The 13,607-nt window shown below is 51.0% G+C and overlaps 2 protein-coding genes across 2 annotated transcripts; both read left to right on the forward strand.

The window, feature by feature from the left end:
* The first annotated feature begins 423 nt into the window (after positions 1-423).
* LOC119267918 lies at positions 424-9,816 on the forward strand. The gene is made up of 6 exons (XM_037549375.1): positions 424-606; positions 917-967; positions 1,107-1,158; positions 1,812-1,870; positions 2,543-2,588; positions 9,412-9,816. Exons 1-6 carry the CDS (start codon positions 535-537, stop codon positions 9,537-9,539), a joined length of 408 nt encoding a protein of 135 aa, XP_037405272.1. The 5' UTR covers positions 424-534; the 3' UTR covers positions 9,540-9,816.
* Positions 9,817-10,999: 1,183 nt separating this feature from the next.
* Positions 11,000-12,768, forward strand: LOC119267919 (protein PHYTOCHROME KINASE SUBSTRATE 4-like). Its single transcript, XM_037549376.1, has one exon. It carries the CDS (start codon positions 11,078-11,080, stop codon positions 12,545-12,547), a length of 1,470 nt encoding a protein of 489 aa, XP_037405273.1. The 5' UTR covers positions 11,000-11,077; the 3' UTR covers positions 12,548-12,768.
* The last annotated feature ends 839 nt before the right edge of the window (positions 12,769-13,607 follow it).

Consider the following 13,607-nt stretch of genomic DNA (forward strand, 5'->3'; position numbering starts at 1 on the left):
AGTGGGAGGAGACGTTCCCGTCGACGACGAGGCGCTTACGATGACTTCGTAAATCTCAAGATGATATGCCGCCTCAGTCTCTCGGAGGTGCTCATAAGGGTAGGGTATGCGTGTGTGCGTTCATAGGGGTAAGTGTATGCGCGTGTATATGAGCGCTTGTGTCTGTATTGATGCTAAAAAAAAAGGAAATGCCGTAGGTTGGCACATGCTCAGAGCTGTTTGTCTAGGGATGACAAGATCAGCCTGGCCCATTAACATGACAGGCCGGCCTTGACTGTCGCAACTGGCCTGGCCCGATCCGGCTAAGGCCGAAGAATCACGACTTGGAGGCGAAGAAAGAAGAAATCGGACGGCTGCGGCTAGGCGGTGGTCGAATCGTGGCCGCTCCAAAATCGAAGGGTTTTAACGAAGGGGCCTTGTTCTGTTTTGTTTCCTGCGGCTGCGGCGACAGGTCAGACAGAGCTTCCCTTCCTCCCGCTAGCTCGGGGCGGATCCATCCACCCGGCGGGCCATCTCTCATCTCTCTGGGGCGCCATGTCGGAGCACGCCGCCCCGGAGCTACCCAAGAGGTGCCACCACTGCGCAGGGCCCCTCTCCAAGGACATGGTACTGACCGCCTTCTCCCCCCTTCACATCCTCTGCCGCCGCCGCTACACCCCTTTGTTCTTCGTACAGATTTGCACCCCTTTGTAGATTTTGCCTGAATTATAGCATGACTATTGCTTGTATGCTGGTTTGTGTTTCGTAATCAAACGCCAGTTGTTGCATTTTTTTTGGACTGATGTAACTGATGCAATTTTGTGCTGTTGTTATCTGCTTGTACTGATGCAAGCAGCGAGTTTGTACTGTTATAGCTTCCTTGTAAGGCAACTTATGTGGTTAATTGCGCTAATGCATGTTTTTTGGGCTTATGAAGGAAACTAGCAGCTGGACCGTGACTCCATTGGTTCGAGATAGCTTCTCAATGGTTTGTTCCATCGCCTTTTACCACTCACCAGTGCGAGTTATTCGTCTTTTTAGTCCAAACTGGAAACTTTCCAAGCACTGCCTTTTGTTTTGTGCTTTCCACCCGTGTACTAATATATAAACATGGCCATATGGAACAGATTGGTTCCGCTGTTGGGGGTACTGCAGGCGCGTTTTATGCGTTTAATCATGGTATGCTGGCTACCATTTTGATCAATGAGTGATTGATACATCCAGCTCTTCTAAATTTTCAGTTACTTAAAAGATGCTGGTGTATTTGTGTGACAATTGGTTTTGTATGTTGTGAGAAATAGTTTTGCTTTCTTCATCATTTGTTGGATGAATTATATATAGTGTTCAGTTTGAGATTCTATAACTTCTTATGCAGCACACCACCTTGTTTGTCTGGTTGTAACTTGTGAGATGTGTTGCTAGTTTGCATTGTAATACCTGTCATTAATCTTATAGGATCCGCAATAGCATTTCAAATCTCGTGAAAATATTCAGATATCATCTTATAGGATCCTCAATATCATTTCAAATCTTATTCAGATATGCATGTACCTTGTTGCCGTATCAAAAATGATTATTAATGTTCTTGTAAAACACCTCCCTGTACATGCCTACATGCATGCATTTTTTTCTCCCGGCAATACACATGATATTGGCTCAACTTTATTTACATGAAGTGGATTTACCTGCTTGGTCTTTTGTTGCAAAGGGGTCTAGAATGAAATCACTTAGCTTTTTATGCCATTTTTTAAATTATGCTATTATACAATTATATATACTAAATAATAATATTATCTTCAGATTAGCATTAACTTTGGATTTTTTTTATGTAGCTATGCCTGTTGTTCGGCGTTACATAAAAGGGCCAATGTGGATGCATTTTCTTGTTGGTGTAAGTACAGTGTCCATTTTCCCTTTTCCATATGTTGATATTATCTTATGCATGTTCTTTTTAGCATGAATTATTTGAAATGATGCAGCTCTAAGATGTTCTTTTTATCACTTGATGGGCACATTTATATGCTCTAATGGTCATCCACTGCCCAAACAATCACAGTGACAACATTAGAACCTACAACAACAACAAATCTTTTCATTCCCAAACAAGTTGGGGTAGGCTGGAGTTGAAACCCATAAGATATCGGAACCTAGTCATGGTTCTGGCACGTGGATAGCATCACAATCCTCCTTCACCCAGGCTTGGAACCGGCTATGTTGAGACAAAATAGGCGGGTTTTTTTTTGGTGTCATCAAGCTCTAGTTTTCTTGAAATTTCTTTAAGCACGCATCAGTTGTGTAGTCTGGTATGTAAACATAGCACTGAATATTCACTGTGCCAATGTGCTGAGTTTCATACCATTCCGTACATCAGCAAGTTTTATTACTGGGACGGGTTCCCCAGACTAGCATTGCTTAACTGTACAGCCAGCTACAGTTGCATACCAAGAGAGTTTATCGCCTTTTATTCCTTTCTTTGAGAATTTTTGGTGCAAAGATTGCATTGGGATGCTATTTTTTGTTCAGTCTGATGAGGTCCATTGGTCTGACCCTTTTCCTCCTGCAGGCCCCTCCAGTTGTTGTATTCTCTTCTGCGTGTGCTGGATTAGCAGGTGAGGCAATACTCTTCTGTATTTTAATATATTTATCTATTTTATGCTTGTAATTCTGCTATCTAAAAATCTATTCTATTATTATTTCCTTGATGTCATGGTTGGTAGATTATTTTCTGTATTTCACTGGACATCATTACAAGTAATTTATAGAGATGTTCTGCATTGGAACAGTTTCCATTCCTTGGCTCCACTTGACAGTTTTTGTCACTAGTGATGTTTCACTTAGCCTGCCTATGAGCAAGTATAATAACAGGCTTGTAGCCTGGTTACATGGCATGTTTGCTTATGTGGAGGAGTGTGACATGAAAAAGCAAGAGGAATGGGATCTCATTCAAGAGCCTGCCTATACACGTGCTCCTAGGCAACGGCAATAAATATGAAAAAGAGAAAGAGAGAAGGTGAAAAAAGTATTACGCTTGTAGCCAACCTTTTTATATGAGTGATTGCAAATGATAGCTTTACATGACATGACAACTTAATATATCCAGCAGCTGACTACACTATTAGCCATGCTCTATTTGGCTATAAAACACGCTTGTACCTTTTGGGGATTCCAAAGCAAATGCTTTTATGAAGTTTCATTGTCATGAAGGCTTCTGGACTGAATTGAACCCCACATCATCTTTTCACTGGTTTGCATTCATTCACCAATACAGAGTACACACATGTGATAGTAGATGAGTACGTCCAAACAAAGTTGACACAGGAGGGAAACTAGATCCTAACTGGCTTAGCTGCCAATGAGTGTTGGCCGGAGCTGCATAGCTGTGGGCGTATCGAGTATGAGCCCTGAGTACTGGCCTATAGCTGTGCACCTGCATAACCTTCATCAGATGCAAATTTACCCTGTGAACTACACAGTTTGTTATTTTGGTGTTTGTAATAGTATTTTCCTTTATTTTGGCGTACTTATGAAGTGCAATATGATATTGGTCTGCTCATTAAGCAAGTGAGGAGAACCTTGTCCTGTCCAATCCAGACAAACCACCCTTTATAAACCAGAAGGTTTAAAGTTCAAACTAGATGCGATGGACACAGACAAAGCCATGTAGATGACTAGGGGAGGTGGTATTTGTTGGAGAATGAGCAACTGACTTTACTGAGGGCCAAAGGCCATTACATATACATGTGTGTCAAAGTGCAGAAAACCCCTTATACAATGGGGATATACCGAAAAGGGACTATACACATCTAACACCCCCCCTCAAACTCATGGTGGATCAACAACACTGAGTTTGGAGAGGAAAAAGGTATGCTGCGCTCGAGTCTGTGCCTTAGTGAAGAAGTCAGCCAACTGTAACTCAGAGGGCACATAGTGAAGAGCGAGAGTCTGATCTTGCACAACAGCACGCACAAAGTGGGCATCCACACCGATGTGCTTGGTGAGCTCATGCTTCACCGGGTCACGCGCAATACTGATAGCACCAGTACTATCTGACAATAAGGGGAGTCGAGGTAGTAGCAGACACACCAAAATCCTCAAGTAACCACCGTAACCAGATCACCTCAGCCGTCAACATAGCCATGGCCCGCAACTCAGCCTCTGTACTCAAGCGAGAAACCGCAGTCTGTTTCTTTGTCTTCCAGGCAATGAGAGCCATCAAGAAAGACACAGTAAGCAGACAGCGAGCGTTGATCAGAGGGATCACTAGCCCAGGTAGCATCAGAGTAGGCCTGGAGCTCAAGAGAACTGGAGTGGGGAAAGAAAAGGCGCTGAGAGATCGTGCCACGAAGATATCGTAGAATACGGAGGAGGTGACTATAGTGGACAGAGGTGGGGGCTGAAACATACTGACTCAGGATGTGGACAGGATAGGAGATGTCAGGACGCGTAATAGCAAGATAGACAAGACTGCCAACGAGGTGACGATAGCGAGTGGGGTTAGGAAGAGGGTCACCATCAGAGGCACGAAGCTGAACGTTGAGCTCCATAGGAGTCACAACAGTGCGCTCATCATCGAGAGCAGCGCGAGCAAGAAGATCCTGAATATATTTTTCTTGTCAGATGTAGAAGCCATCAGAGGTCGAGGAGATCTCAATCCCAAGAAAATAGCGAAGTGGACCAAGATCAGTCATGAGAAACTGGTCGCGAAGGCGAGCCTTAACAAAGGCAATGTACTCAGAGTCGTCACCAGTGATGATCATGTCATCAACATAGAGAAAGAGAAGAGTCCGACCACGAGGAGACGTGTGAACAAACAACGCGGGATCATGATCACTGGGCAAGAAACCAGCGGCAGTCACCACAGAAGCGAAGCGCTCAAACCAGGCGCGAGGGGCCTGTTTAAGACCATAGAGGGAGCGTCGAAGTCTACAGACCATACCATCAGGGGCATAGTACCCTGGTGGTGGCTGCATATATACCTCCTCACGCAACTCGCCATTGAGAAAGACGTTCTGGACATCAAGTTGAGAGATAGACAGATAGACCAATGACGAACAGAAGCCACAGCAAGAAAGAGTGCGGACAGTGGTCATGTGGGCCACAGGAGCGAAAGTCTCATCATAATCGCGTCCCTGCTCCTGCTGAAAACCACGGGCCACAAGACGAGCTTTGTAGCGCTTAAGAGAACCATCAGAGCGAGTCTTAATCTTGTAGACCCACTTGCAGGTGATGGGACGAACACAGGAAGGGAGGGGAACCAAATCCCATGTGCCTGAGCGCTCAAGGGCAGCAAGCTCTCCGGCCATCGCAAGTTGCCACTCAGGCTGAGTCATGGCAGTCTGATAGGAAGTGGGCTCAGCAAGAACAGAGAGACCGTACCGATCAGGAGAGTAACGATCAGGCGGGGGGCGAGGCCGAGCACGGAGGTTATGAATCGGGGGAGGCGTGAAAGGAGGAGCACCAGAGGTGGAAGGCGCGTCAGGAGAAGCATCCTCAGAGCGAGGGCGACGGGTATAGGGGAGAGGAAACGGTGAGAGAGGGCGACGGACTGGAAATGATGATGGGGATGTGGAGGAGGATGGGGAAGATGGTGTCGGTGGTGAAGAAGGAATGAGAGGTGCAGGAGGAGGAAGTGAAACATGAGGCACATAGCAGGGTGTATCGGGGAGAAGAAGAAAAGAAATATCGTCCACAGAGAAGCTCGAGGAAGGACGTGGGTAGTAAGAACGAGACTCATCAAAGGTCACATCACGCGAGATGCGCAAACTCCGACCAACAGGATCCCAACAGCGATAGCCCTTGTGCTCATCACTGTAGCCAAGGAAAACACACTCAACCGACTGAGCAGTCAGTTTGGTGCGTTCTCGCGGTGCAAGAAGGACATAGCACACACATCCAAACATACGGAGAGCTGAGTAGTCAGGAGAGCGACCAGTGAGACAGTCCATAGGAATACCACCCTGCAGAGCAGTCGATGGCTGAATGTTGATGAGATAAGTGGATGCAGAAACAGCCTCGGCCCAAAAGTGGGGTGGAAGGGAAGCGGCAATCATCAGCGCACGAGCTGTCTCAAGTAGGTGACGATGCTTACGTTCGACAACGCCATTTTGAGCATGAGCACCAGGACATAAGAACTGGGCAAGAGTACCCTGTTCCGCAAGAAAACCACGCAACAGCTGAGAGATGAACTCACCAGCGGAGTCAGCACGATAAGTACGAATGGGCGTGGAAAACTGGGTGTGAACCATGGCAGCAAAGCGTTTGTAGATAGACAGAACCTCGCTACGAGATTTCATGAAGTAGAGCCAAGTGTAGCGAGAGAAATCATCAATAAACAAAATATAGTACCGATGACCACTTTTCGAATCAAAGAGAGCAGGACCCAGACATCAGAATGAACTAAGTCAAAAGGACGCTGAGATACCGACTCACTGTAGGATAAGGTAACTGGGTCTGTTTGCCAAGTCTGCAACCATTACAATGTAAAGAAACATCTCCAGATACAGACCCTAAGAGGCCGTGACGAACTAAAGAAGACAGGCGAGAGCCACAGATGTGAGCAAGGCGATGATGCCACTGCTGGAAGGACGCAGACGAGGAGGCAACAAGAGCATGGGAGCTGGCAGAGGTGGTGGCAGCGGAAGGAACACAAAGCCAGTCAACCTCCCAAAGGCCCTCTGACTCACGGCGCCGGGGGCCAGCACCAACCAAAGCCTTGGTGCGACGATCCTGAATGGAGCAAGAGTCGGTATCAAGAATGACACGACAACCAGAATCAGTAAGTTGGGCAGCAGAAAAAAGATTCATGGTAAGGCGAGGAACATGTGGAACACTCGGAACAGAAAAAGATAGAGTGGAAAGAAGACCACGACTAGCAACAGGAAGAGGCGTGCCATCGGCGGTAAGAACATTAACAGGCGAATCAAGAGGTCGGAGAAAAGACAGCACAGAAGAATCAGAAGACATATGAAAAGAGGCTCCAGAATCCAGAACCCACGAAGATGTACCTGACTGCGTAGATGACTGCGGTGGTGGAGAAGTGGATGCAGTCACAGCAGCATCGAAACCGGTCGACGAAGAGCCTGAGGAAGCCAAGAGACGCTTGAGCCTCATAATGTCCTGGTCAGTGAGTGACGGAGTCGAGGAAGATCCAGGAGTCCCACTGAAAGAGGAGCGCCTCTGGTCTCGCTTCTTCTCACGGCAATCACGGCGCGACCGGCCCCTCTCAGCATAAGAAGGGCGATCCACCCCCTGAAGGTGTGGGTAAGAGCGGTGGAGCGGTGAGCCGAGCAGACGACACAGGAGCCCGAGCAGCCAACACAGACGGAACCACCATCAACCCAGCAGAGCGAAGGCGGGTCTCCTCAGCACGAAGCTCGGCAAGCACCTCCGAGATAGGAACACGACCACGAGCAAGCAAGTGAGCACGTCGGGGCTCAAACTCAGACCGGAGACGAGATAAGAACTCATGGACCCGCCGAAACTCCAGATCAGACCGAGTAGTTCGACAGCAACGACAGGTTCCACAAACAACTGTCCGAGGAGAGTCAAGCTGGCGCCAGATGGCAGAGCACTGTGAATAGAACTCATCAACAGAAGAATCACCTTGCTGGAGTGCGTGCTCCTGACGCACCACAGATAGGTAGAGAGCATCACCAGAGGGCTGATAGCGCTGACAGAGATAAGACCACATCGCTGCAACTGTGCCAAGTCCCATGAACTCCGAAGCAAACTGAGGGAGAACACTCGCAGTGAGAACAACAGCAGCTCGAGCATCATCATTGCACCACTGAGTGTAAGCAGATGGATCATCACGGTACACAGAAGGAGCATCGGAATAAGCGGATACCTGCTGATCATAAGCATCAATCGCAACATCATCTAGAGCCTTGGCGGCATCCCGGTCAGCCTGAGAAGCATCAGTAGCAAGGACCGGCGGCACTGGTGGGATTGGGGCCACTGGCGCAACAGGGCATGGCGGACAAGGGACCTCGCCAGAGAGAACACCCCATAGAAGAAGTCCACGCATATGGATGCGCATGAAGCCCACAAACTCAGCATAGTTGGTGCCATCAAAAATCACCGAACAACGAGGAACAACAACATAGCCCGAAGAGGACATGACAAACGTGTTTTTTTTTTTGGGGGAAGTCAACGGTGCAAGACCCGATCTGAATCGAGAGAAGCGGCAGGGGCGCACGCTCTCACGCACGGGCGAAGCAGAGTCGAGGGAGAGGGAGGGGCGGGCGTCCGATCCGAAGTGGACCGAGAGGCCGCACGACAAGGGTACGCTGGGGATCCGCTAGGCAGAGTCGAGGGAGAGGCGGGCCTCCGACCCAAAGTGGATCGAGAGCCAGGCCGCCCGAGCGAGAAGGAGTTCGCGCCAGATGCGGCCGGACCGGACGGGTCGGTCGATGCGGCGGCCGGACGGGGTGGTCCGGGCGTGGCGGCAGCCGGATGGAGCAGCGGCCAAGTGGGGGCGGCCGGACGGGGCTGCGGCCGGTCGGGGCTGGACGGGGCGGCGGCCGGACGGGACTGCGGCCAGATGGTCGGACGAGGACGGAGACGGTAGGAGCCGGACCGGGGCCTGTAGGAGGAGCAGCAGAGCCGGGCCGTAGATGCAGCGGCCGGACGACCCGAGACAAGCAGGTTAGGAACGAGACGCACGGAGTTGCATCGTGCGGGAGAAAAGGGCTAGCCTAGCATCTGATACCGTGTTGGAGAATGAGCAACTGACTTTACTGAGGGCCAAAGACCATTACATATACATGTGTGTCAAAGTGCAGAAAACCCCTTATACAATGGGGATATACTGAAAAGGGACTATACACGTCTAACAGTATTGAAGGTGTTTCAAACTGGGCTGCGTCGGTTTTCTGTAGGTTGCCTTTATGTGCAGTAACGTTTTTGAGGAACATGTCTATCTTATAATAATATATATGATGTATTAGTACTTATCTACACCTTTTTTTTTGCATATTCTATGTTAGCTAATTCGTTTTAGAGGAACATGTGTTTTGTTTATTCATGTGATCCTGGAATTGATATGCATTTCCAAACCAACTCACAGATTGGTTAATTATTATATTTGGAACATTTGCATTTGAACTGCAGATTTAATGTGAGGACTAATTAGTGTATTTACAGCAATTACTCTAGTAATAACATTGGAATAGTATAGCAACAATGGTACTGTTCAGGTACATAGGATGTACATTGGAATAGTATAGCAGCTTTTTATTGCAGAGGGTTATTGAGATTACTTGTTCTATGTAGTGTTGCCGTGTTGGTTAGATTACGTTTCATCTTTAGATTAAGTTACAAATTCTTCTGCAACACACATATTACAGCATTTACATCTATGATCTTTGCTCTGCCACTGCCATTACTCATTTCTATACGTTGGATGAGCTAAAGTTTTAATTCTATCTGCAGCTGGTACAATACCAGCCCTTGCACAACTGGTTTCGTCGTCCTGTCATGCCGCCATGTCATCGCCCTCCTTCGCCCGCCCTGCTTCTCCCGATGACATGCACAAGAGCAGAGGCTCCTCGCCATTGTAATTTACTAGCGCAACCGACCAGCTACTGTATTGTACTGCTCGAAGAATTCTGTGCCACCTTATAAAGGATGTAAATGTTAAGATTTCATGCAGGAGGATGTTTTAACTGACATGTGCTCCTTTCACTTAGTTTTCGTTGGTATCTATCTCTATGTATAGGTTATGCCCTCTATCTTGTGTTAATTTTTTGTATTAAAATAAGTATTGCAGCGTTGTTAACCAGCTTAAACCAGCCTTCAGCTATTTTCTTCTGCAAAATGAAATCATGCGTTGGTCTATGATTGTTCAGCCTTGAATTACATTTGATGGGACACGAGTCATGTAAATGCAGTTGTTCGTGATTTGATAGCTTCAGTCGTATTTATCATTGTTCTAGATGTGCTTGCTCTAAAGTTTGAAACACCGGGCCTTTGGTTTGTTAACTTTTTGGAGGATTTCCATAGATTTCCCCCCCTTATGTATGTCATTTCTTTCACAGGAAGGTTGTACAGTACTTTCTAAAATCCTAAGGATTGTGTCCATATCTAATTCCTTAGGATTCGTGCCATTAAGTGAAACCTGATGGAAAAATCCTAAGCATTGGAGTGGGGCATGCATCTGGCATCCCCAGCCCTTTACTTGTTGCGTTCCTTTGGTATGAAAATGGTGGCCTATTTTGGCAACGGCATTTGATATAATTTGATAAGCGATTGCTAGTTGAGTGGATGGTATATTGTCATGGCTGAGGCTGTCGCCGATGCGGTGGTAGTGGCTCGTTTGGACGCCACGTAGTAGATCCTGGGCGTTTCCCGGCGAGTACACTGCATGCAGCTACGTATCTGTATCCTGTATCGTTCATTGGATCGTCGCGCTTGGTTTTGGATGGCATGGAACTCATCATTCGTGTAGAAACGCACGCACTCCGCCTGTCGATGATGATGCATTGCACTTGGCGACGTGGGGTGCATCCAGCGCCTGCCATGAACTATCCGAAGCTCGATTGCAATCAGTTTCGGGGTCTGTCCGTGGCACGCGGATTTCACCCTGGAAGAGTGCGTGAAAAATGTCCTGCACGCTCCCAGAGAAAAGGAAGACCACGCAGAATTGGGCGATGAGAGTGAGGCGGGATGATGAGAGCAGAGGATGGCGCGACAACGAAAAGACTGTATGCACCCACTCGGCACGGCACAGTCTTGGTGCCCACCCCGCGTCCCCGAGCTGCACAGCACCTCTCCTCCCGGCTCGCATGCCGCCGTCGCTCGCGCGCACTTGGCTGCCGCGCCACGCCACGCCAGCCACACACATTTTTAAACGCGCGCGACACCGACGCTTACACCTCCCCGCCCGTAGCGGAAGCGGAAGCAGTAGCGTCTCGGCACGCACTGGCGCGCCCGCCCGCGCGCCGTCCCCGTCTAGCCCAGCCTGTCGCGCCTTGGCTCTGCCCGCGCTCCCGCCCCTACAAATTCCTCCGCTCAACCGGCCCCTCTCCGCCAACTCTCTCGCGCACACTGAACGAGTGACCCAAGCGTGGCGTCTTATCTCTCCTCCTGTATTGCATACATGGACCGCTACAGAGTGGCGCCGGCGCGGCCTGTCTTCCTCTCCGGCCACCTGCAGCCCGCGGCTGCCACCCGGCGCTCGGGCGGCGCCGAGCGGGAGCTCGACATCTTCACGGCCGAGCGCTACTTCAACGCCGCGGACGCCGTCAAGTACAGCGCCGCCGCGGTCCATGCGGACAACACGCCGCGCCAGCTGCCCGTCGCTGCCGTGGACGCGGCGGCAGGCCAGAGCGGCCGCACCGCGGCGTCGTCGGAGGCCAGTTGGAACAGCCGCTCCGGGCTGCTCGCCAGTGACCAGTCGTCGTCGGCCGCTAGGCAGCACGACAAGGGCTATGGCGGTGGCGTCAACGGCGTCGTCGTCCTGGATACGAGGGACGACCGGTATCACCGCGGCGGCAGGAAGCCTGCCGCAGGCGCCTTCGGGCAGCGCTGGGGGATCTTCAGCCGGGACTGCCCCTGCGCCGGCAGGAAGGCCGTCACCGTGGACGTCGCCTCCGAGCCGGCCACCCCGAGGAACCACGTGAGGTTCGACGCCAGGGAGGAGAGCGCCATCTTTAAGGCCAACGGGCTGCCTCCCCCGTCTCCAAACGACGAGCCCGGCGTGATGAAGATTTTTACGACGGGGAGCTGCGCGTTCCCGCTTCGCGCCAACGACAACATCCTCGCTCCGGCTCCAGATCATCAGACCAGCGCTTCCTTTCCCGCTTTCCCGCCCGACGTTGGCCGCCGCGTCGTGAGCTCCGGCGGTTTCACGTTCCCGGTGATCAGCCCGTCCAAGGCCGTCATCAGCACCGTCCTCGACGAGCCGCCGCGCGAGTCGCTGGAGGTGTTCCGTCCCATCGACGAGGACTCGGTGGTGCTCGTGGACCCGCCGCCACCCCTAGCCGCGGCCGCTTTTCTGCGCGCGCCGGCAGTAGTGTCGGCCATGGACGACGACGCGATGAGCGACGCGAGCTCGGACCTGTTCGACCTGGAGAGCTTCGCGGCGTCATCGTCGTACCCGACCACGTACCGCGGGCGCAGCAGCCGGCGCAACTCGGGGGACGAGGACCTGGCGTACGCCGCCGCGGCCGCGGAGCCAGCGCTGAGTGAGTGCATGTACGCGCCGAGCGAGGCGAGCGTGGTGTGGAGCGTGGCCACCGCCGAGGGCGTGGCCTACGACGCGGGCAGCGTGGCCAACTTCTCCAGCTCGGCGTCCGCGTGCGGCGTCGACGAGTTCCGCTTCGTCCCGCCGGTGTCCGCCGCCGGCCACGACGGCTTCACCGCGGCAATGTCCCGGAGCGCCGGCCGCAAGAAAGGCGGCGGGTTCTTGGACAGCTGCCGGTGCGAGAAGGCCGTGAGCGTCGGGCCGACGCCGGTCCGTGTGGCCCGCCCGCCGGCGGTCCCGGCTAACAAGACGGCGATGGGGCTGGAAAGCGGCGGCGTCGCGCGGTACCACAACCGCCGCGTCCACATGCCGGTGCGGACGTGATCGATGCGCGCGCTCCCCGTCTGGCGCCTATTACTGTTAGCCTATACGAAAGTACAGTACGGTACATAATTCTCTTGTTTGTTCCAGGTACGTACAAGGTGTCGTTGGCACGTACGCTTGTACGCGTGCGTGCATGACGATGACGTCGTCAGCTACTGTAATTAGTTGCTCCTACTACTATACGATTATACTCCTATCGTGAAGAAAAACGTGCTGCCGCATGTCTGATGTATCGATCTTAGTATGTGTTATGTGAGCGATCATTTTCCGGTTGTCGACATATTTTAGACAGATCGCACGCTTGCTTGAGAAGGTCCAACAGCTACTGCCAGTAGCGGCTTAAAACGAAGGAACCAGCTAGCGTGGTCGTCTGTGATGTGACGGGACGGCGCCATCGGTGCTCAGCTGAGTTGGTCGATCATGTTGGAACGTCGACCGTGGAGTGGAGGCGAGTTTGCTGTAGCGCCAGCCTGATGCTGCTGCTAAAGTAGTGATGCAACGAACGTTCGGGCCGGGGCATTTTCCTGCCACGCCCATGTCCAGTTACATCACGCAAGCTAGGCATGCATTATGTCATGTGCGTGCATAACTGGAAATGATGCGCGCGACGTTGTGCGAGTGCGACGGGACGACGGCGGATGAACCCCTTTTGGGCTGTATTGCGGCGCTTGCAGGTACAAGATGGGCCAACTCACCAACTTTGCGCCTTGCGTCCTCGCACACAATGTGGTTGATGAAATAGTGCGGATTCACTCACGCTCTTTGACATATGCGCCCTTTTTTTAGAGAGAGAGAGACAACGTCGCACTTTATTAATCAAGCAACGTACTCCCTTCGTTCCTAAATACTTGTCTTTTTAAAGATTTCAACCAGTGACTACATACAGAGCAAAATGAGTGAATCTACACTCTAAAATGTGTCTATATACATCCGTATGTGATAGTCATTTGAAATATTTAGAAAGACAAATATTTAGGAATGAAGGGAGTAGTTACCAAGATACCAGTAACTAGATTGCCAGGAAAACCATCCCCACCCCCAATGGAACTAAGACCAGAGT

The sequence above is a fragment of the Triticum dicoccoides genome, chromosome 3A (assembly GCF_002162155.2).
Source record: "Triticum dicoccoides isolate Atlit2015 ecotype Zavitan chromosome 3A, WEW_v2.0, whole genome shotgun sequence".
Lineage (NCBI taxonomy): Eukaryota > Viridiplantae > Streptophyta > Magnoliopsida > Poales > Poaceae > Triticum > Triticum dicoccoides.